The sequence below is a fragment of the Moschus berezovskii genome, chromosome 7 (assembly GCF_049115385.1).
Source record: "Moschus berezovskii isolate FMDL1 chromosome 7, NW_MosBer_1.0, whole genome shotgun sequence".
Taxonomy (NCBI): Eukaryota; Metazoa; Chordata; class Mammalia; order Artiodactyla; family Moschidae; genus Moschus; species Moschus berezovskii.
In genome coordinates, this window is record NC_142466.1 from 110,046,459 (window position 1) to 110,069,463 (window position 23,005).

The 23,005-nt window shown below is 50.1% G+C and overlaps 1 protein-coding gene across 7 annotated transcripts in view; it reads left to right on the forward strand.

The window, feature by feature from the left end:
* RGS3 (regulator of G protein signaling 3) overlaps nucleotides 1-23,005 on the forward strand; it is a 139,003-nt gene that overhangs the window by 86,721 nt on the left and 29,277 nt on the right. The window contains exon 1 of one of the 7 annotated variants that reach the window (XM_088838296.1): nucleotides 18,076-18,195. The exons of 5 other annotated variants lie outside the window; for them this stretch is intronic. In XM_088838296.1, coding sequence (XP_088694422.1) covers nucleotides 18,091-18,195 — 105 coding nt within the window. In that variant the 5' untranslated portion in view covers nucleotides 18,076-18,090. Of the gene's footprint in view, nucleotides 1-18,075; nucleotides 18,196-18,242; nucleotides 18,404-23,005 lie in introns of those variants that run through there. One more of the 7 variants, XM_088838298.1, reaches the window with a different exon arrangement.

Genomic DNA, 23,005 nt, shown 5'->3' on the forward strand with positions numbered 1-23,005 from the left:
TTAAAAGAAAAAAGAAATCAGCCATTTTGGTCTTCATATTACAGCGCTAAGTCATGTCCAACTCTTTTGCAACCCCATAGACTGTAACCTGCCAGGCTCCTCTGTCCACAGGATTCTCCAGGTAAGAATACTGGGGTGAGATGCCATTTCCTTCTCCAGGGGATCTTCCTGACCCACTTGGCAGGTGGATTCTTTACCATTGAACCACCTGGAATGCCCATATGCAAGTGTTGTACATGGTTAATATTCATCATGTACTTGAGTCAAATAAATGTATCAGTGGATCTTATACAGGAAGAGGTCCTCATCTCAGAACTCAAATTACAAGCACAACCCTACTTCCTCCCAACCAAAGGTGCCTCCTTCCCGGCTTGCTCCTGGAAAGACGGCACGATAGCTTTCAATCCCAGAATCTTCTCCCATTCCTTCTTTTTTCCTGCTCACTGGACTCTTGTTTTAATTTCATGTATGAAAGGATACACATATGTTCTTTAATCTCTCTAACTCCTGGTCGATGGCATACAGCTAACTTTCAGTGAAAATTGTAAGAATTGGTGTGCAATGCCTGCAGTTTCTAGTGTGGTCAGAAGTCTCCTTTAGACTTCCCCAGAAGTTGCCACTAACTCAGTGTCTTTAATGTGTACCTTCTTTTGCTCAAACACTGCTTAGGGTAAATTTTCTCAGTGTCTTTTAAATGTTAGTGGTTTTCCATTTTGGTTAAATTCTATCACAGTATAGGTTTCTGCTATTTCTCCTTGTGGGAGAACATTAAGGGTTCAGTAGGCTAGCATAGGAGAAGGAAATGGCAACCCACTCCAGTGTTCTTGCCTGGAGAATCCCAGGGATGGCGGAGTATGGTGGGCTGCCGTCTATGGGGTCGCACAGAGTCGGACATGACTGAAGTGACTTAGCAGCAGCAGCAGGCTAGCATAAGAAGCTGACCACCATTTATAACACAATTTTCAATGGGAAAATGCTTTCTGAGACCCACCATCAACTCTCAGATGAACTTTAGGAATACAGCTCCACACACACCCAACAGTAGAGAATGCAATATTTATTTCATGAACGACTAGAATTTTGATAGAACTACAGAATCTTTGAGTGTGGAACCGAAAAGGCTACCCTCTCCCCCAGTGGGGTTCATCGATTAACAAGCTGATTTGTAGAAACCAAGACAAGAGAGGGGTGAGAACCCCCGGCCAGCGTCATGAAGTTGGTGCTCGAGCTGGAACTAGAACCCAACCCCCAGCACGCCTCTTAGGGGACGTTCAGGAGCCTGACAGGCTGGGGACAGGGAGGGGCACAGATTGTCTTAGAGACGCTCGTCATCTAAGGAAAAGTAAGTCACCGCTTTGGGCTGTAATGGAAATAGTGAGAAGTGGCCCGACTAACGGCTTGGGGAGAGGTTGTCTAGTCGACTGGCTTGTCTGTAAATTCCCCCGCATTCTGGCTGGAGTGGAATGAATGGTGCCGTGGTGTTTTACCTGGAGCTCTGGGCAGGACAGGGCTGGCGGAGATGTTCCCTGTTCTAAAAATAGCAGTGGGAATGGAGTTGAGGGGAAGGGGAGGGGGCTCCTTCGGGACCTGGGTGGAACGCCTCAACCCCTTCCTCTTCCTGCGAGGAAGCGCTCCACGGATTCAAAGCATTTAGACCTGGGAGGGTCCTGGAGCCATCAGCGCTCACAGCCCCTCCTCACACAGAAGAGGAGGCCCGGAAGTGGGGAAAGGACTGGCCAGCCGTCCGGGGTCCAGGGAGCCAGTCACAGATGGCAAGCTGTTTCCCTGCTGCATTTACCAGGGTGGCAGCAGGCCAGGCAAGGTTTTCTCTCCCTGCCTTTGGGAGTGCACAGGGCCTGGGAACTCCTGGGCCCGGATGTGGTCAGGCTTCCTGATTGAGCCCAGCAGACGAGGAGTCCCCGGTTAGTCTTCCCTGAGCCCTGACCTCAGCCAACTGGCCTGCCAGCGCCACGCCCTCCCTGTGCTGTTGGCCCCACCCTTGCTGACCTGTCCTTGTGTCGCCCCCTAGACCGTCTGCAGGGAGGGAGGGCCCGCATAGAACCAGCCTGTAGGACAGAGGGCCTGGTAGCTTGGGACCTTTCTCTGCCCATCCCCAGGAACCTACAGGAGCAGCTCAGGTGAAGGCAGAGTCTGATTGAGGGGTGGGCAGGCCAGGGTTCAGATCCCAGCTCTGCTGCTCACCAGCTGTGGGATTACTGGCAGGTCGCCCAGCCTCTGTCAAATGAGAGGACATCTCTCTCACGGTTCTCCGGAGGACTAAGGGGAATGGTCTGTGCAAAGTGCCTGGTGTGTAATAGGTATGTTCAGCCATACATACCCGTGGGTTCTGCTTCCATAGACTTAACCAACTCCAGATAGAAAAAAAAAAAATACAGAAATTTCCAAAAAGCAAAAGTTGAATTTGCATAGCTGGCAACTATTTACATAGTATGTGTGTGTGCTAAGTCACTTCAGTCGTGTCCGCCTCTCTGACCCTATGAACTGTAGCCCACCAGACTCCTCTGTCCATGGGATTCTCCAGGCAAGAATACTGAAGTGGGCTGCCATGCCCTTCTTGAGGGGATATTCCCGACCCAGAGATCAAACCTGCATCTCCTGTGTCTCCTGCGTTGGCAGGCAGGTTTTTTTTTTTTTTTTTTTTTAATCACTAGCACCACCTGGGAAGTCCCATTTATACAGTATTTCCATTGCATTTTAAATGATTTACATGGCATTTACAGGGGCTACAGTACATGGGGTCACGAAAAGTCAGACACAACTGAATGAGATTCACCTAATCACTTAGTATTTTAAGTAACCTAGAGACAATTTAAAGTATGTGGGAGGATGTGTGTAGGTTCTATGCAAATACTGATACTCTGTCATTTTGTATAAGGGACTTGCATTCCTGGATTTTGCTGGGGTTCCATGGATACTGAGGGACAACTGTACTTAGTAATGGTAGCTGTCATTGCTAGATCAAGTGTAAATGTCTGCTTGACTCTTCAACCCCCTTCCTTGGGTCCTTCATCCATGGGGGCATGGCAGGTGTGGGGATTTTTTGTTAAATGCAGTTGACTTTTCTTGTATTGTTACAAAAGTAATTCATGTTTACTATGAAGAAAACATTTAATACAGTTGAACCAGGAGAAGGAAATGAAGTTCACCCTTAATCCCAACACCCAGAGATAACCAGTGTTAACATTTTAGGGCATTTGTTTATACACACATATATCTTATTTGAAAATTAGCATTGCTAGTGCACACAATTTTCTGACTTATTTTTTTCCCATTTAGCAGTGTAACATCAATAAATGTTCTTCTACAACATCATTTTTAGTGCCTACAGAGTATATCATTGTGTAGCTGAAATAGGTTTTGTTTTTTAAAAAATCTCCATTAGGTCTACATAGTTTAACTTGTTGCCAATATTTCTTTGTTATAAAAACCTGAGATAAAAATCTGTAGATTTAGCCTCAGTATCCGGTGTACATCTCTGACCCCCCACAAATACTTGATGAATGAACGTTTTGTTAGAATAAACTCCTGGTAGTAGAATTTCCAGGAGACAGGATATATATCTGTGAAGAAGGTTCTTGATACCTGTTGCTAAATGACTCTCCAGAATGAATGTCCTGATTTATAATCCCACTTCAGAATGAGCAATTAATCCTGCTTAACCCTAGACTGTTCTTTTTTAACATGGATATTCTAGCTTCCTGGGAAACCCAAGCAAATTGAGATAGTCTGGGTAGGAGACCATTCTCCCCACACACTCACCAACAATGTGCCTTGTTACATTTCTTAGTAGGTTCCTTTCTTTGATTACTAGAGATGTTGAATATTTATATGCCTTTTTAGTTATTTACACTGCCTTTTTTGTGAGTGGCTTGTTCAAATCTTTTGCCCATTTTTCTGTTGGGCTGTTTATAGTTTATTAACTCACAGGAGCTCTTTATATAAGGAGGATGTTTGTATGTTATCGTTTTATTTTTTAAAAACTATAGATGTTTCTGCTTTATAGGTAGTCATGTCTGTAAACTGCTTTGTACCAGCTTTATTGAGGTATTATTCACATATTATACAATTCATCCATTTAAAGTGTATAACTCTGTGGTCTTTTTGGATAGTCACAGACTGGAGCAGCCATCACCACAGTCAACTTTAGAACATTGTCATTATTTCCGAAAGAAACCATGCCTTTGGTTGTCACCCACCCATTCTCCCATCTCCCCCATGCCCATGCCACCGCCCCTCTGCTGTCTCTTTAGGTTCATTCTGGACATCTCCCATAAGCAGGATCGTGTCATATTAGGTCTTTTCTTCACGTAGCATGAGGTTTTCAAGATTTACCCATGCTGTAGCGTGTATCAGGACTTTACTTCTCTCAGTGATGGAATAACATTCTGTTGTATGGCTATTCCACGTTTTATTTATTCAGTCATCTGTTGATGAACAGTTGGATTGTTTCCACCTTTGGACTATTGTGAATAATGCTGCCATAAGTGGTTGTGTAGACGTTTTTGTGTGGATGTGTATTTTCATTTATTTCACGTATGTACCTTGGAGTGGAGTCCCTGGATCAGATGGTGACTCTGTGTTTAACTCTGAGGAACTGCTAGACTTTTCTGAAGTCGCTTCATGATTTTACCTTCCCACCATCAGCATAGAAGGATTTCTCCACATCTTCTCTAACATTTCTTATTTTCCTGTTTTTTAAATCATAGCCATCCTAGTGGGTGTGAAATTGTGTCTCATAGTGGTTTTGAATTGTGTTTTTCTGATGACTAATACATAAATTAAAAAAAGGTTTTTGCCTTTAGTTTTGTGGTATCCATCTCAGGCTCAGGATTATACAACATTCACTTCCCCTTGCATTTGAAATTTATGGTTTATTTTTCAACTTTTACACTTAGTCTACTTGGCATTTACTTTGGTATATAGTATGAGCAAGAACATTTTTCATTTTTTCCAAGCGGTGGTTTGCTCCAGTGCTTGTACATTATGTTAGGATAAGTATCCTCTCATTGCTTTTCTTTAAAGAATCCTATTCTCACATATTTATCCTTTGAAATGAAGTTCAGTGTAATTTTGTTCAGTCCTCACCTCCTCCCTGGGTCTCCCCCAAAATCTCCTTGAGATTTTCGTTGTAAAACACACATCAAATTTAGGATTAAAATATACACACTATCATATATAAAATAGACAGCCAGCAAGGACCTACTACATAATAACCTAAAATGGAAAAGAGTCTAAAAAAGCCTGTATATATACATATACACACAGTCACACATATAAAACTGAATCACTTTGCTGTACCCCTGAAACTAGCACACCATTTAAATCATTCTATTTTAATAAACAATTTTAAAAAGTCACATCAGAAAAAAAAAACTATCAAAAAGGGGGCTATTGAAGTCTGTAAAATACTATTTTCCCATCCAAGAATCAGATTACGGCTTTGTTTATGCAAATCTTCTTTGAAAAGTTTCAAAAGAAAAGTTTTGGGAAAAAAATATTTCCGCATGGTTTTGTACATTTGTCGTTAAACTTATTTGAAGAAATTGAAACTATTTATTTATTTATATAGTACAAATGGGAATATTTATATATGTCCCTCGGTGATATACTTGTATAATACTTAATACAGATAAATCCTAAACATTACTGAGCTGAACAAAATAAAGAAAAACTCTCAGTTGATAGTTACTGCTGTAAGTTTGCTGTGTTCCTCCAAATATTTTTCATGCACATATGTAGACATATGCTATTTTATTTTTACTAGATGTCATACAAAAGTTTCTGTAACTCAGTTTTTAAAACTTGTGTATGCATGCTAAATGGCTTCAGTCGTGTCCGACTCTTTTGCGACCCCATGGACTGTAGCCCGCCAGGCTCCTCTGTCCATAGGGTTCTCCAGGCAAGAATACTGGAGTGGTTTACCATGCCCTCCTCCAGGGGATCTTCACCCAGGGATCGAACCCAAGTCTCATTGTGTCTCCTGCATTAACGGGCGGGTTCTTTACCACTAGCGCCACCTGGGAAGCGTAAACATTTCACATCAGTGTTAGAGTGCTCCTTTCTTTTTCGTAGCCAGTAGAGCATCATTTATGTAATTGCTCCCATGTTAATGTGTGACCAGGTTGTTTCCAATGTTTTGACATGAGCGTTGCTGCAGAAAATATTCTGAGCATGTTCTGTACGTTGCATCCTACTGCACTTTTCTGTAGGGTAGAGCAGGACACACACTCCCAGAGCGCTCTACAAATGCTTTTCTTCTGTTTAAATGTGTAATCTCCCCAACATTATTGTTATTATTCCCACTGAGCGACCAACACTTTCACTCTTATAGACGAGAAAACAAAGACACAGAGAGGTTAAGTGCATCTGCAGTCCAGCTTACCTAATAGTGGATGGCAGTGACTGTTTTCCTACACCCAACGTAATACCGGACATCACTGCTCTTTAATTCTTTGTTGGTATGAGAAGGGAAGATTTATATTTTATTTTGTATGCTAAGTCGCTTCAGTTGTGTCTGACTCTTTGCAACCGCTTGGACTGTAGCCCACCAGGCTCCTCTGTCCACGGGGATTCTCCAGGCGAGAATACTGGAATGGGTTGTCATGTCCTCCTCCAACAGGTCTTCCCCAACCCACGGATCGAACCTGCATCTCTTATGTCTCCTACATTGGCAGGTGGAGTCTTTACCACTGCTGCTAAGTCACTTCAGTCATGTCCGACTCTGTGTGACCCCATAGACGGAAGCCCACCAGGCTCCCCTGTCCCTGGGATTCTCCAGGCAAGAACAGTGGAGTGGGTTGCCATTTCCTAGTGTCATTTTAATTTGCAATTATTTGATTATTAGTGAGGTTGGGCTTCTCTTTATATTTATTTGTCTTTCATATTTCTTCTTCTTTGGCTCATCAATTAATATAATTTGCCCAATTTTCTACTGGGGCAGTTGTTTTATTTATGATGTTAGAATATTAACCATGTGCTTATTATGTAGGTTACAAATATTTTTTCCAGTTTATCATTTGTCTTTTAACTTTATTTATACTCTTTTTTTGTCATTCAGAAGTTAACATTCTTAAATAATCAAGTATTTTTGTAGTCAATTCTGTTTTTTGATCATTGGGGGCTGTACTTGCTGAGGCCTTTCCTCTCCAAAATTATGATGAATATTCTCCTATATCTTTTTCAAGTACTTTTAACCTTTTACATTTCACCTTCATATTTTAATTCATCTGCACTTAATCTAGTACATGGTGTCAGATGGAACTCTTATTAATTTTTTTCCCCAAGAGTTGATCAGTTTTTTCAAACCTATTTTTTGAGTTATTCTTCCTTTACTCACTTATCATAGACCAAATGTCCATACATTAGTGAGTTGATTTCTAAATTCTTGTTTCCCTCATTAATCCATCTATTCCTACAACAGATTAAAACTTCATCACTGTAGCTTCATAATATGTTTTAGTAGTATTAAATATCCCAAGGCTAACATCTCATTGGGCTTTCCTGGTGACTCAGGTGGTAAAGAATCTGCCTGCAATGCGGGAAACCCAGGTTCAATTCCTGGGTCAGGAAGATCCCCTGGAGAAGGGAATGGCTACCCACTCCAGTATTTTTCCCTGGAGAATTCCATGGACAGAAGAGCCTGGAAGGCTACAGTCCATGGGGCTGCAAAGAGTTGGACATGCCTGAGTGACTAACGCTTTCACTTTTCAGCCTCTCATTCTGTAAAATTTCCTTGGAAGTTATATGTTGTTGTATTAGTCACTCAGTCATAACCAACTCTTTGTGACCCCATGGACTGTAGCATACCAGGCTCCTTTGGTAATTTTACCCAAATCTTTTTCACAAACATGTTTTACTGTCGAGAATGACATCAGATCTACAAGAGTGTGTCCTCATGTCATACAGCCCACGTCAGCTGGCACGTCAGCTGGCCTGTACTTCTCTTTGCTTTTTTTCTCCATGACTCCTAAGTATTGCTGAGATCATCTGAAATTGTAGTTTCTGATTGTTACTATTATTAAACATTAGTTCTGTTACATTTTAGAAATCATTTACTTAAGATTGCATTTAACTTCTCAGTTACATTATACGTAGTTAAATGTCTGAATGCTTCTGGCTTCATTGCTTGCTGGTCTCTTGTATCCGACAGCATCTTATTCTTGACTTCTGGATTTTGATTCATTTTGGTCTGGAGAGCTTTCTTGGATAAGTTCTTCAGGAAGGATCTGTGGGTGGCATACGTTCTTAGTCTTTGTTAAGTCTGAAAATATTTGCCCTCCTGTTTGAGTCATCTTTTCCTGAGTAGCGAATTCCGTGTTAGCAATCTTTCCCTAGAACCTGAGAGAAGGGCTCTATTGTCCCCGCATTTGGTGTTGTACGAAGTGCAGGACTCACCTGAATCTCTGGAGTCTCTTTTGGAAGCAAGCAGGATTTCTCTTTCTACTCTTTGGAATTTAGAAACTTCACCAGATTACTTCTACCTGTTCATCCTCTTTTGGGTAATTTTTCCTGGTACTCACTAGGTAAGTCCTTTCAGCCGAAAGACCCAAGTCTTTTCTTAGTTCGGGGAAATTTTCTACTAATTTTTGGAATAACTTATTTTCTATGTTTTTTACAAATATATTTACTTATTTTATTTATTAATATGTACTTGTCTGCATCTGGTCTCAGCTGTGACTTGCAGGATCTTTGAGTTGTCGCGTGAGAACTCTTAGCTGCAGTATGTGGGATCTAGTTCCCTGACCAGGGATTGACCCCAGGCCCCCTGCATTGGCAGCATGGAGTCTTAGCCACTGGAACACCAGGGAAATCTGTATTTCCTATGTTTTAAAATTTCTCTTTCTGGATTTCCTATTGCAAATCATAATAATACCACCTAATAGTTATGAGATGTGCTTTCCTTCTGCTATAATATTAATCTGCTTAACACTGTTGTTATTCCCATTTTACAAATGAAGACAGAAAGGAACAGAGAGGTTAAATAGACTGTATCCGTGGTCTCACAGCTAGGAGGTGTGGGCCATGATCCAAACCTAGGCATCTGGCTTCAGAACCTCTGTTCTTAGCTACTACGCTATGCTCTCTGCCTGTCAAAACCAGCCTCTGGACTCGCCCCTGACGCTGACCTCAACAGCCTTCAGTGAAAATTTGAGTGTTGACAGAGAGGGACTCTATAAGCAGTGGGAGATAGCATAGGGGTGCTAGAATGATGATGTTGGAAGAGACTGGGGAACTGTGCGCCAGAGAGGGGCCAAGACCACCAGAGGTTCTCCAGCGAATTCAGCACTGAGAGTCTCCCTCTCCCCACCCCTCCCTCTGTTCGGCCATGCTGTTTAGGTCTCATCTCTGTCCCTGGGACTATTGCGTGGTAGTAGCAGATCTTCCAGTTCCTATTCCTCTCCCTTTAGTAACCTCTCCAAACGGCAGCCAAGATGACCCTTCCTGTAGGGCAAGCCTGGTCACTGTTTCACTGCTGAGTGTTTGTTGAATGACTTCATGAGTGAAAAATAATTCCAGAGTAGCTATTGTATGTCAGACACTGTGCTAAATACTGGTGACTCAGCACACATTAGTCAACAACTTTCAGTTGCCAGTGACAAGAACCCAACTCAAATTAGCTTCAGCCCGGAAATGGAATTTATTGGATTTAGGAGGGTAGCCTTCAGGCATAGCTGGATTCAGGACCTTGAGCAATATCATCAGAACTGGCATTCTTCGCTCTGTCTCTGGGCTTTACCTGTTTATGTGTTGGCTCACTCCCTTAGTGAGGGCAGATAGTTGCCAGACGTACCAGGGTGATGGCCTTACAGTGTGATGCCCTCGATCATTTCAGCAGTATTCCTGGGTCTGAGTCTTAGTGGTTCAAGCTGGATCATGTGCCCATCCCAGTCGCTGAAGATGATAGGAGGGGTAAAGTGCTCGACCAAGGGCTGAGTCACATGGCCATCCCTGGAGTGGGAGGTGGGTCAATTTCATGTCAATCACCTGTTTTGAGAGTGAGGGAAGGACAGGTAGTTTCTCAGATGGTAAAGAAGGGCAGTTGGAAGCTGGTCAGGCAGGGTCCCAGATGTCCTCTACTTTGCGGTTCATCAGCCAACAGAGTTCTCATCTCCATAGAGCTAGTTCATAGTCTGATGTGGTGGAGGACAACTGGAGGAAAGGCAGACACCAACCAAGTATGAAAAATACATGAGGAAAAGGTGACATTTCTAGCAAAAGGCCCAGTGCGGATGGTCAGGAGCATGAGGCAAGGGGCAGGCGGGAGGTGGGGGCAAGACCATTCGGGTGAGGCCCTTAAGGCAGACCAGTGTGCCTGAAAGCGTGAGGGAGGGGGATGGAGCCGGAGACAAGGATGAGGCTGAAGGAGCCCGAGAGTCTGTGTGAGGGGTCTGAGCTTTATCCTAGGGCACTGGGAGCTGTGTGCTCGAGGAGTGTCATGGAAAGCTTGCAGCCTCGTTGCGGAGAATGGTGTGGAGGATGGCAAGGTGAGAGGCTGGGAGCAGTGAGGAGTCTGTTGCCCTCACCTTGGGAAGAGGTGCTGGTAGGCAGCAGGGATGAAGAGAGATGAGAGCCTTGCCTGGTGCAGAGGAGGCGGGATCCTCGGGGATTCGTTGGGTGGAGAGAGAGTTTGTGAGAGGGATGATGCCCATGCGTCTGGTTTAGGCAAATAGGTGATTGGTGGTTCCATCCTCTGAGCTGGGAGCCCCAGAGAGGAAACTGCTCAGGTGACAGAATCGTGAGTCCCCTGCAGGTGTGAGTGCCGTTAGGAGGCCTGGTTAGTGAGTTCTCATAGAAACAGCATCATTTCCACCAGGGCTTCTTAAATCACCTGTGGTGAAGAGTGCACTGAGTAGGATCTCTCGTGCCGGTTTGACAGCGCCCAACCCAGCCTTGTACCTCTTTAATCCGACCAGTCCACGGTCTTGTACTTGGATGTCACAGCCATGTCAAGGTGCTACAGAAGTTTCCAAACACTCTTGACTTTGTTGCTTATCTTATTATAAACCAGTAACAAGCAGTTCATGGACCAGTGCATTCTGCAGACTGCATGCTGGGTGGATCTGATCTCATTCAACCCCTGTACCCATTTTAGAGATAGGGAAACTGAGGCCCAAAAAGGGGACTGGCCTTGCCCCAGGTCTTGCATTAAACAGCAGCAAAGCCAGCATTTCAGGCCAGTCTTTCAACTGCTGACCCTCTGTTTTGGTAATTTGGCTTTAGGCCTAACAGTCCAAGCAAGCACTGAACTTGGGGAAGTCCAGGGATTAACGATGTTTGGTAGCCAAGGTCACAGAGTTGGCCTCCAAGTCTGTGCCGAACACTTCCCAGGAACTGCAGTGGTCAAGATGGCCTGACCCTGGAGCTAGCACAAGCCCAGTGGGTCGAGGATTCCTCCCCAAAGCCTGGAATCCCAGGAGGACGAGTGGCTGGTTGGACTGAAGCCAGGAAAGAAGATAGTGGTGGCTTTTGGCCATCTTGTGCTGCTGGAGCCACCCAAGGTCAGGCTGACGCCGCTGAGGTGACTGTCATGCATGCCTTGGGCTGGAGGCAGAACCCGGCCAGCCACCGTTCTAAGGACCAGCTCTGCTGGGGCACTTTGGTCTCCTGGCTTTTGCTGCATGTGGGCTCCCCCCTCGCTGTGGTTGGGAGATGCAGTTCCCATGAACAAACTGGAGATTGACCTTGATGCCTGAAGTTGCTGAGGAAGAGGCCAACAGCAAGAGCAGAGACATTTGGGGAACATGAGTCAGGGCAGGACACCCAGCTTAAGAGCATGCACCTTGGCGCCATGCTGCCATTTTTGCCATTGCTTTCGCCATGTAACCTTTCTGCCTTTAGTTTTCTCATCTGTAGGATGGGTATAATGATAACTTATTGCTCATAAATATTGGCGATTGTCAGCTGTTAGTTGAACCCGGCACCATGTTAGGCCTTCATCTATTTGAGCCTCAATAGCTGTTTTTGCATTTTTTATTACTCTCTTCACCAACCCACTCCAGATCAATTCTGTCCTTTGACAGATGATAGCAGCAACAGTGACAATACAACAGTAGTGACAGCTCTTATTTATTGAGTGCCAGGCATTCCACGTGCACTGCCTCACTCATTCTCTCACAGGGCCTACTGAGGCAGGTAGTAATAGCCCCCTTTTACAGATTAGGAAACCGAGGCTCAGAGACATTAAAGTGACTTGCCCAAGATGACTCACACTCAAATTTGGCGGGGGGATGGGGCCTGCAAAGTCTATGCTCTTTCTCAATACCACTGCCAGAACCTAATCCTTTAGGGAGAGGAGCTTGTGAGGCCTGGGACTGACTTTGAAGGGGAGGAGTGGACCCAGGGGGCTACTGGACACCCATCTCCAGCCTCTTTTTAGGGATGGAAGACTGAGATCCATAACAGGGAAGGTACCTGCCCTGGGTCCTGCAGACTACAGTCCAGAACGCCCGGTGGATTTGAACCTGAGGATGGATGCTTGCTCTGTCCTGCCCCAGCCCCCCGCTTGCAGCATGTGCCCCCAAGAACAAGGCAAGTGCCCCCAGGAAGAGCCAGGAGCATGCCCTTAGCAAGCGGTAGAAGCGTGTGTCCTCTGCCCTGGTGTTAGGGCCAGAGAGGCCAGGACATGGCAGAACAGTTCCTGTTTGAAGTGTCAGCACCAAGGTCACCTGCGCCCACCCTCCGAGTCGGAGCCCAGGAGCAGGCTGCTTCTCTGCCCAGAGTTCCAAGCACATGACAAGGGTTCAGTAGTTAAGGAAATAATCAGTAAGTGTCTCTTGGCCCGCTCTTCTGTGGGGATGGCCTCTTCATGGAGACTGGTAGACCCCCAAACCAAGGCTCTGAGACCCAGTGAGTTAAAGGCCCAGAACTCCCTAAGCGGGTTAGCAAATTCAGAGCTTGGACTGGATATTCCACAGATTCCCGGGGAGGCCCAGGGCCATCAGTCTCCTCTGTCACAGGTTGGAGGAGGGGCAGGGCTCTGTAGAAAGTGGGGCCTCTGTGTCCGGGCCCCGGCTTCCAGTACTCCCGTCACCCATGACACAGGCCAGGCCCCTTCATTGTCCAAGGAGTCAGAAGCCTGAGCCTCTGCTGGTGGGGACTTGGGGTGGTCTCCGTCTGTTGCCCGCTCTGGAATTCCTGGGGCCCTGCCTCCCTTGGCTTGGTGCCCTGTTTCTGCTCTAGTGACATCACTCTCCTCCCCACCCTGGAATAAAATCCCAGTGGACTTTGCATCAGAAGCCAGGACGGGAAAGCTCATTAAATAGCCTTTGGCAGGTTCCCTCTTGTTTTTTTTTTTTTTTTTCTTTTTTTTGAGGAAGCTATTGCCAAAGCCCCGTTTCCCCCAGGTGGAGGCTGTATGGGGAAGGAAGGTGGGTAGGTTTCCATCTGCGAGAGGTTCAGGACAGGGTCTTGCAAGCACAGTTCTGGGTGTCCCAGGCTTAACACGGTGAAGGCAATGAGGGAAGACAGAGGGAGGGAGCCGTGCTGTGGTCCGACTGCAGGGCAGTGGTTTGGCCAGGGCGTCTGGGCCGTATCCTGCTGCTGCTGCACCTCCCGAGGGGCCTCCCTGGAGCCTATGGGTGCTGCTCCTCTTAAAATGGGAGGTGTACATTCACTTGCTCCCTGCTAACCCTCCCTGATGCTAGCCCTGGAAGTTGCTGCCAGCTTGTCTGAACAGGGAGATGTTTGCCTATATGGCTGGGCTGTGTAGCCAGCAGGCTTCTCGGTACATAGCCGGAGGGCTCTGTTCCATGGGCCGCCTTGTGCAGGGCACAGTGGATTGGGTTCGATCCGTGGCTCTGTACTTACTGGTGACCTTCAACAGGTTTAATCATCTCTTTGCCTCCAGTTACTCTCTGTAAAATGGGGATGGGCTTCCTTGGTAGCTTAGTGGTAAAGAATCTGCCTGCCGATTCAGGAGACACAGGTTCCATTCCTGGTTCGGGAAGATCCCCTGGAGGAGGGCATGGCAACCTACTCTAGTATTCTTGCCTGGAGAATCCCCATGGACAGAGGAGCCTGGTGGGCTACAGTCCATGAGGTTACAACAGATTTGAACATGATTGAACGCCTAAACAACAACAACTAAATTGGGACCCTAGACATCATAGCTAATAGGGTTATGAAGATTTCATGAAGTCAGTCATTGGGAAGTGCTTTGCACACTGCTGACACAACCTCAGTGTCAAATAGGTGTGTGTTAAATAAAATATGGAGATCAGTGAATGGGGCCCAGGCTCTGAGGGCCCAGGTGCTGACCCTGTGGGCCACCTGGATCTCCGTGTTCCCTAGATCCTCCTGTCCTGAAGAGCACCATCATTTATGTAGGTCTGAGTGGTCCGTCTAGTCAAGGCAATGGTTTTTCCCGTGGTCATGTATGGATGTGAGAGTTGGACTGTGAAGAAAGCTGATCGCCGAAGAATCGATGCTTTTGAACTGTGGTGTTGGAGAAGACTCTTGAGAGTCCCTTATACTGCAAGGAGATCCAACCAGTCCATTCTAAAGGAGATCAATCCTGGGTGTTCATTGGAAGGACTGATGCTAAAGCTGAAACTGCAATACTTTGGCCACCTCATGCGACGAGTTGACTCACTGGAAAAGACTCTGATGCTGGGAAAGGTTGGGGGCGGGAGGAGAAGGGGACAACGGAGAATGAGATGGCTGGATGGCATCACCAACTCTGTGGACATGAGTTTGAGTGTACTCCGGGAGTTGGTGATGGACAGGGAGACCTGGTGTGCTGTGATTCATGGGGTCGCGGAGAGTCGGACACGACTGAGCGACTGAACTGAACTGAACTGAACTGAGGGTTCCACTAGTTATGTATGGATGTGACATTTGGACTATAAAGAAAGCCGAGCGCAGAAGAATTGATGCTTCTAAACTGTGGTGTTGGAGAAGACTCTTGAGAGTCCCTTGGACTGCAAGGAGATCCAACCAGTCCATCCTAAAGGAGACCAGTCCTGGGTGTTCATTGGAAGGACTGATGCTGAAGCTGAAACTCCAATACTTTGGCCACCTGATGCGAAGAGCTGACTCATTGGAAAAGACCCTGATGCTGGGAAAGATTGAAGGCAGGAGGAAAAGGGGGTGACAGAGGATGAAATGGTTGGATGGCATCACCGACTCAATGGACATGGGTTTGGGTAGACTCCGGGAGTTGGTGATGGACAGGAAGGCCTGGCATGCTGTGGTTCATGGGGTCGCAAAGAGTTGGACATGACTGAGCGACTGAACTGAACTGAGAGGCACTGGGATGCGACAGAAGAAGCACTGGACTGGGAGTTGGCAAGCTCTAGTCCTGGCCCTGTCACTCACTTGCTCTGTTTCCTTGGGAAAATCACTTACCCTCTCTGAGCCTCAGCTTCACTGGCTATAAAAAGGGAATAGGAATGAAAGATCTCCGGGGGTCCTTCTGGTTTGGGTGGCCTGACTGACAGTGACTGTCTCATCCTGCCTGGGCTGTACACAGGGAGGGGCCACGTGCTCTGTGGATCTGCGTCTGGACCTGTGGGGAGGCAGAGGGCAGTGGCCCCTGGGCTCCCCAGGCACTCGTGCTCTCCCAGGCTGGCCTGGCCTGCTCCTGGGCCTCAGGGCACTTTCCTGCTGCGCCCTTTCCTCATCATCCTAGTGGTCCAGAGCACTGATGGATGCATCCTGGATCTGTTCCCGACTCAGTGCCCTGGGCTGGCAGGGCTGCTCTGACACAGTATCTAATGATGCGCTCGCTAGTCTGACTGTGCGCCTGAGTCCTTTGGCTTGGTGAGGACAGGGTCCTGGTCTGCCAGGTCTCCACCCCATCCCCATGGCCCAGCACAGAGCCCGACCTGTAGTTGGTGCTTGGAACTTTATGTTGATTGAGAAGTGAAGACTCAGCTGAACTCAGGGACTCCTCTCATATCAAGAAAGACCCTGTATTCAGGCTCTCCACACTAAGAAATCGTACCCCAAGCACCAGAAATTCCCCCTGGGAACTGTCAGTCCCCCATTAGAACTGGTCATCTCCTAAGACTCACCTCCTTGGCTTTCCAGGACAGGAGTAGGCCCTGCTTCCCAGAAACCTGGCAAATGATAGTCTTCCAATCTGGAAGGTTCCTGGGCCCTGCACTGACTGCCTTGGCTCAGCCCCCAGGGACAAGATGAAGTGTTGATGGGGGAGTGTAAGTGCCCAGCTCAGATGAGGACCGTTCTGAGTTGACCCTAATAACAGACGTTTTCTTATGTCAGCATGTGTTTGTATGCTGGTATATGTGAGAGGGACAGGGCTAGAGAGCGGGAAACGGGGGCAGGGAGGCAGGCAGAGGTAGACGTCAGGGACACCGAGCCTCATTTCGGGAGAGAAAGAGGCGGCAGGAAAGCACTTTGGCCCAGGGTAGCCGAGGTGGAAAAAGAGGATAGGGGCTCTTCCTGCCCTGTGTCTTCTGGGCTGACATCCAGGGAGCTGGCCACAAGGGTGGTGAGCATGCTCAGGTTGGAACAGACATCCCTGACTGGAGCCTTGGGCATAGTCCATGGTGTGTTTGAGGACATCAAACAAGCGTCTGCAGCAGCCGTAGCCTCACCATCAAATAGCTTTGCACTGGCAAGGCAGCTTCCTGCAGTGGTTCCGAGTGGGCGCCCTGGAGTTGGATCTGTGCTGTGCTTAGGCACTCAGTCCTGTCCGACTCTTTGTGAACCCCACAGACCATAGCCGGTCAGGATCCTCTGTCCATGCAATTCTCCAGGCAAGAATACTGGTGTGGGTAGCCTTTCCCTTCGCCAGGGGATCCTCCCAATCCAGGGATAGAACCCACCTCTCTTATGTCTCCTGCATTGGCAGGTGGGTTCTTTACCACTAGCGCCACTTGGGAAGCTCTGGCAAATCCTACTGGTCTTCAAACAACAAGCTGTGGGCAGCTTCCACTACCATTCCCCACCTCAGGTCCTTTGTAAATAGGGTAATACTAGCCCCTGCCTCACAAGGTGTTGATGAGGATTAAATGAATTAATGAAGGCCAGACTCTCAGAAGAGTGCCTGCCCCACAATCACTGAATCCTCTAATAACCCCACAAGTGGGCAGGTCAAAGGTTGTCAGTCCCATTCTACAGATGAGGAGACCCAGGCTCAGAGATGGGTAGGCACTTGCTCAGTGATATCCAGACAGCCAGGGCTGGAGCTGGAAGCTGAACAGGGGACCCTCGCCTGCTGCCCCCCATCCTCCCACTCCATGGTCCCTCTGATCGGGACATCTCCTTCACTTGTGACCCTTGCTCCTGGGCCGTTGTAACATGCCCCTTTCAGCCCCTGTACTGGGGGGTGGGGAAGAAGCCCCAAGCTCTCTGTCCACCTCTGATTACCCAGACATGGCACACAAAAGTGCTAAATAAAAACATGTGTGTTGGGCTGTGCTGATGGTGCGGTCGGGAGGTGACTGAAGCAACCGCTCCCCCGCAGCGGGGGCCGTGGCATTCTTGGAGTCGGTGCGTGTTGGCTGCTGGACCCTGGGTTAAACTGCAGCTGCCCACTGGGATGAGAGGCGGGCTGGGGCAGGGGTGGGGGTGTGCCGGGAAAGCCTCAGCGATTGGCTCCGTCCTGCCCCTGCTGGGGGAGCCCAGAGCTGCGGCCAGTGGGTTGCGATGCCCCAGCTGGGGGAGCCTTCAGGATGTGTGTGTGGGTGCAGTCTGCTTGGGATCCTCAGTGCCCGGGATTGCCGCCGTGAGCAGCGGATGCCTCTCTCTCCAGAGCAGCACTCCGGGGGTCGGCAGGGGGCAGCCCCAGTCCTAGGGACAGGAGCGGCCGGGGAGTCAGGGCTGGTGCATGTGAGCCTGTCACCCGAGGATCCGCCGGGCCCCTTGCCGGCTGAAGGCCGGGGTGGCGGACGACTCTTCCTCGAGACATCCCAGACTCCTGCTCGGATGAAAGTGTCTTGGGAAATTACAGAGTTTTCTGTTTGATGGAAGGGAGAAATTCAGCTTCTCTCTGGAGTGGCGGCAGCGGGCTGGACCGGGTGTGTGTTTGGGAAGGGCGCTGAAGGGGGAGGAGGAGGAGGAGGAGGGAGAGGAGGAAGAGGAGGAGGAGGAGGGAGAGGAGGGATGAGTGATGCAAGGGCTCTGAAACCGGCTACCTTATGCGCGAGGTGGAACCTGGTCATTTGGTTCTGCTTTTCCCAGCAGGTATCGCTCCCCTGGGGAACTTGGGTAAGTCCATAAATAGCTCTGCCGACACAAAGGAGCTCTGTCTGGGGAAGGCAGCTGCTTGACACGGCCGCCGGGAGCTGCCACAGTCACGGCCGCCCGGCCGCCTGCCCGCCTGCGGGAGGAGCCAGGCGGAGACCCGGGCGGGCGGGCGGGCGGGCTGGCAGGAACGGCAGCCAGGAGTCCCCGGGTCCCTGCTGGAGCGTGCTGGGTAGGTGCCTGGGTGCCAGGGTGCGTGTGTGGTGGGCTGGGGGCTCTTGTCCAGGTCACCCCATGCCCCTGTTTCTATTGTTTCTTCCCCAGGGCAGCCATTGATAGGCATGTTGCAACCAAACCATGTTATGTTCTGCTCTGAGATAGCGCTGTGTGTGTGTGTGTGTGTCTGTCTGTGTGTCTGTCTCAGTGGGTGGGGACCCTTCAGGGCTGGGGCATGCTTGTGCTGTGTGCTGTTCCCACTTCTATACTGGTCAGCCAGCTTTTCTGGCCGAGAGAAAGGAATGTTTGGTGACCAGAAGCTGGGACACTGAGTCGGGAGGGAGCTCCCAGCCCGCGGTGCTGACCAGGCGCCAGGATGGCCATGCATGCCGAGTTCAGGAGGGGAAGGAGCTGGTGATCTTGGGGGGCTGGTCTGGGTAGAGGGGTGCGGTGGCTGATCCCCGAGGCATCTGCTGCAATGTCCACTGGAAGTCCAGGCGGAGATAGAGATGCTCTGCCTCCTGAACCCCTTGGGGAAGGTCTTGCACCTGCTCCTTTGACTTCTCACTGAGACCTGTGAGGAAGGGTGTCGTTCGGGACCGGCTCATCCTGCAGAGTTAGGTGCTGTGAGCAGACAGAGGCCAATTCTGTTGTCAACGTGGAGAGAGCCCACATCTCTCCTCTTGTCCTGAAGTGTCCGAGAAGAATCCTCCTGCCCTGGGAGCTCAGGGCCGAGGAGAGCCAGGTACAGAGAGTGGAGGGGCTATTATTCAGTTCACACGGCAGGTCTCCGGCCAGGACTAGGTTGGAGGACGTCTGCCTCCTGGAACAGCAAGGACCAGGTATGTGGGTGCCATCACCCCGACCTCAGCGATGACGTTCAGTCTGGAATCTGCCACTCCTGGCTTGAGATGCCTAGCTAAGTGTGGAGCCACTAGATCCCTCACCAAAAGCTCGCCACATTGTGCCGCCGCCCTCAGGCCTCACAGCTGGGGCTATCGGACTCCCCTGTCCTCACGGCTGGAGTGGGTCTGTCTCCTGGAAGGAGGGAGCCGCAGTGCCTGCCCCGCCAGTGCCCGTGGGATCCCAGCCAGGGCACTGCGGCCACAGTCAAAGTTTCCACCAGGGCCCCTTGAGTCCTCCACACCCAGTGAAGGGGCACCTCCCCTCTTCCCCAGCCCTAGCACGTGGCAAGGCTTAGCCCAGGGCGGGCCCTTTGGGGAGCCAAGTTCTGCAGCAGGGCCCGCTCCTGGCCCAGCCTGGGATCTGCTGCACCCGGGGAGGTGGGTGGTGAAGATGGAAACAGCTGAGGTGAGTGGCCCCCCTGTGGGGAATGTCACCGGGGCTTTGAAGCAGAGATGGTCAAGGGGCTTTCGATCGTCACTGTCTGGTGTCAGTGAAGCCACCCCACTTCCTTGCTGCCTTGCCTTTGCACATGCTGTCCCCGCTGCCCGGAAAGAAACCCGTCTCTTCTCTTCTCTCCTCCTCGGTCTTCATCCTACCCAGCCTTCCCTAGCTAGAGCGAACACTGCAGTTGGAATATGTCCATGGTCGTGGTACCCACTGCGGCTGCTTCATGTCTTATGAACGTGGGGTTTGAGCCTGGTTCATCCTTTGGTCCCAAGGGTCCCCCTTGGGGCTCCGGGTGTGATAGGAAAGGGCTCAGGTGGGTTTCCTTGAGGACAGGCTCTGATGTCCAAGTCAGCTCTTCTTCTTCATCTCCTAGCTCTGCCTGGCAGACAGTGGGCGCTACCAATTCGGGCCCCGGTGAGGAGTCCCTTTGGAGGGGCCCTCATTTCTTCACATCGGGGTGGCTCCCATAGGGCCAAGGGTTGGGGGTTGGGATTTGATAGGCGATGAGGCAGGGAAAACCTTGGCTTCAGCCTGGTTGAGTCCACAGGGAGAGCCCGCTCAGGGATCGTGCTGGGCTGGGCTGGCCATGGTGTCCACACTTTGGCCTGGGCCATGGAGGGTGGAAGGGACAAGCCCCAGCTGGTTTGAATGCAGTGTTTCTGGTCTTTCCCATAGACTGTGGCAGCTTAGAGCTCAGATTGGGCCTCGCCAGGACGGTGCCAACCAGGGAGGTAGATCGGAGGGTTGAGGGGTGGTGTGTGGTTATCAATCAGTGGTCTGCCTGGTTCCCCAAAAGAGATACAGCTGAGGAGGGAGTGCTTATGCTCTGCTAGGTTCCTGGGGACCCTGAGAGCCACTTCCCGTTTGGTCTCCTAAGGCCCCAAAATAGCTGAGTGTGTTTACTTTCTGGCCAGATGTGGGCCTGAGGCAGGCAGAGAAGGACTTGCCTGAGGTTCCATGCGACTCAGTGGCACAGCGGGACGAGAACCCAGGGCTCCGGGTCCCCCGCCCAGCTTTCTCTCCATCACACCAGCTGCCTGACTCGGAGCACCTGGCTTTCATCTTGGTGCTCACTTTTGGGGGACTCCCTTAGTGACACATCCCTTTCCAGGACCTCCACATTACTGGCTTTTCCCTCTGAAAAAGCAGTGTGTATGGTAGAGAAAGCCCTGGTCTGGCCAACAGGCTGGAGACCAAGGCACAGTCTGGTCCCTGCTGGCTGGATCATCTCAGGCCAGTCTCCTTTTTTCTCTGGCTCAGTTTCCCCTTTGGAGCAACCAGGGACTACACCAGGTATTGCCAGTCCCCTCCCTGCTATCCAGAGAATCTTCCATTCCCTGTACACCCTGTCCTCTTCCTGGGTCCTGAGAGTCATCAGTCAAGGCCAGGGTTGGGCTTCTCAGGGAAGTGGCCCCCAACCTGTTCCTCATGCCCTTCTGATCAGAAGCCTTCTCCTTCAAGCTGGATCCTGGGCTGAGGCTGGGAGGTTTGTTGTTGTTTGTGGAGCCAGGCCGTTTCCAAGATGTCACTGCTCAGGGAAAACCGTCATTCCTCCCAGGGATAAACAGGCTGCTTATGGCTCAGCCAGCTAAGCCGGGAGAGGTTGGAGCTGCTCACAGCAGGCCAGCCAGGCTCAGCCCCAGGGAGCCACCACCTTTGCCTGTGCAATCAGCTGGGTAGGGGCAGGACTGGGGGAGAGGCGGGCTGGGGCCACGAGCCGCTTGAGAGATTGGAGCTTCCAGGCATGGAGGAGTGGGGAAGGGGTCCCAGGAGACTGTGCCTCTGGCGAGGGTCCTAGGCCATGGCTCCAGATGTGTGGAGAGCTGCCAGGTGTGCCCTCTGCTCCAGAGGGCCCAGGCTTCTCCCCTCCCCCTCTGCTGTGGGCTGGCCTGCCCGCACCTGGCACTGGGGCTTGGGCTGCTGCTGGAAAACTGTCAGCGGCTCCCAACTTAGAAAGGTGACGGGGGGAGGGGGGTGGTGAGTTATTTGGAACCAGGTGCACCCTCCCCCACGTAGCCCTGGCTCCCTGTGGTATCCTTGGTTACCTCTTGGTGGGGTTGATGTTGATGTTTAGTTGCTAAGTTGTGTTCGACTCTTTGTGACCCTATGGGCTAGCCCATCAGGCTCCTGCCTCCATGGGATTTTCCAGGCAAGAATATGGGAGTGGGTTGCCTCTTGGTGGGATTAGCCTCAGGCTGATAGCAGAACTGAGATAACTCTGGGCAGGGTGGCAGAGGGTAGGGGGCAGGGGAGAGGCAGAGGAAGAGCTGGGCAGAGCCTCTGGGAGCTGGCCACAACCTTGAAACAAAGGCTGGAGACCACCACAGGCAGGAACATGGAATGGAAGGTGGTGTGTCTGTCCCACTTCTCAGGTTAATGGTTTTAACTGTGTCCATGCAGAGCTTTGAAACCTCCACTACCCAGACCTCAATTCATGAAGTTCCCTGTTGATTCAAATAGCGGCTCTGTGATTACATTCTCCCCCCCTACCCTCCGTCTCTTTCCTCCACATGTGTCAGATGCCTACGATGTACCATGCACTGGCCAGGGGCTGGAGGTAGTTCCAGCCTTTAGTCTAGTGCCGGGGATGGGTATGTAATGGATGGTAACAAGACAGCTTCAGTGGAGAGGCCTGGGGAGGGGAGACCCTGGGGAAGCTTCCAGCCCAGCCCGGGAGCCCCAGCGAAGCTTCCTGCAGGAGGTGAGACTGAATCTGGGTACACAGACGCTTGTCAGTCGAAGGAGTAGGTTTCCATCCCAGTGTGCCCACCCCTCCGGGATGGAGAGATGATTTCTAACCCAGCCGTAGGAATCACCTCTGCGTCTCCAGCCACGTGCTCCGGCTTATCCCAAGGAGGCTGTATAATGTTGGGTGCGGGTGCCTGGGTCGGGACTCCCCACTTTGCAGTGGGGCAAGACTCAGAACCTCTTGATGCCTGCGTTTCCTTAGGCAAGGGCTCATGAGATGATGTGTGTGGAGGGAGGGCTCGTGCACACTGGCACTGAGTCATGGGGGCAGTGGGGGTGCCCCTGGCACCTTCCTTTACCAGTGGCTGTTGTTGGATGAGATGCTGGGGGTGGAGTGAGGCACTCAGCACGGGACCCGACACAGAGCAGGCAGCTGCTGAACGGAAGGTGGTATAGCAGCTTTTGGAGGGAGGACAGGGAGGAAGCAGTTGGAATGTGCTATCAGACCCTGGGATGAGGGCTTTTATTTGCTTTCCAAATAAACTTTAAGTTGCAATGTTAAATTACGTCTTTCGTT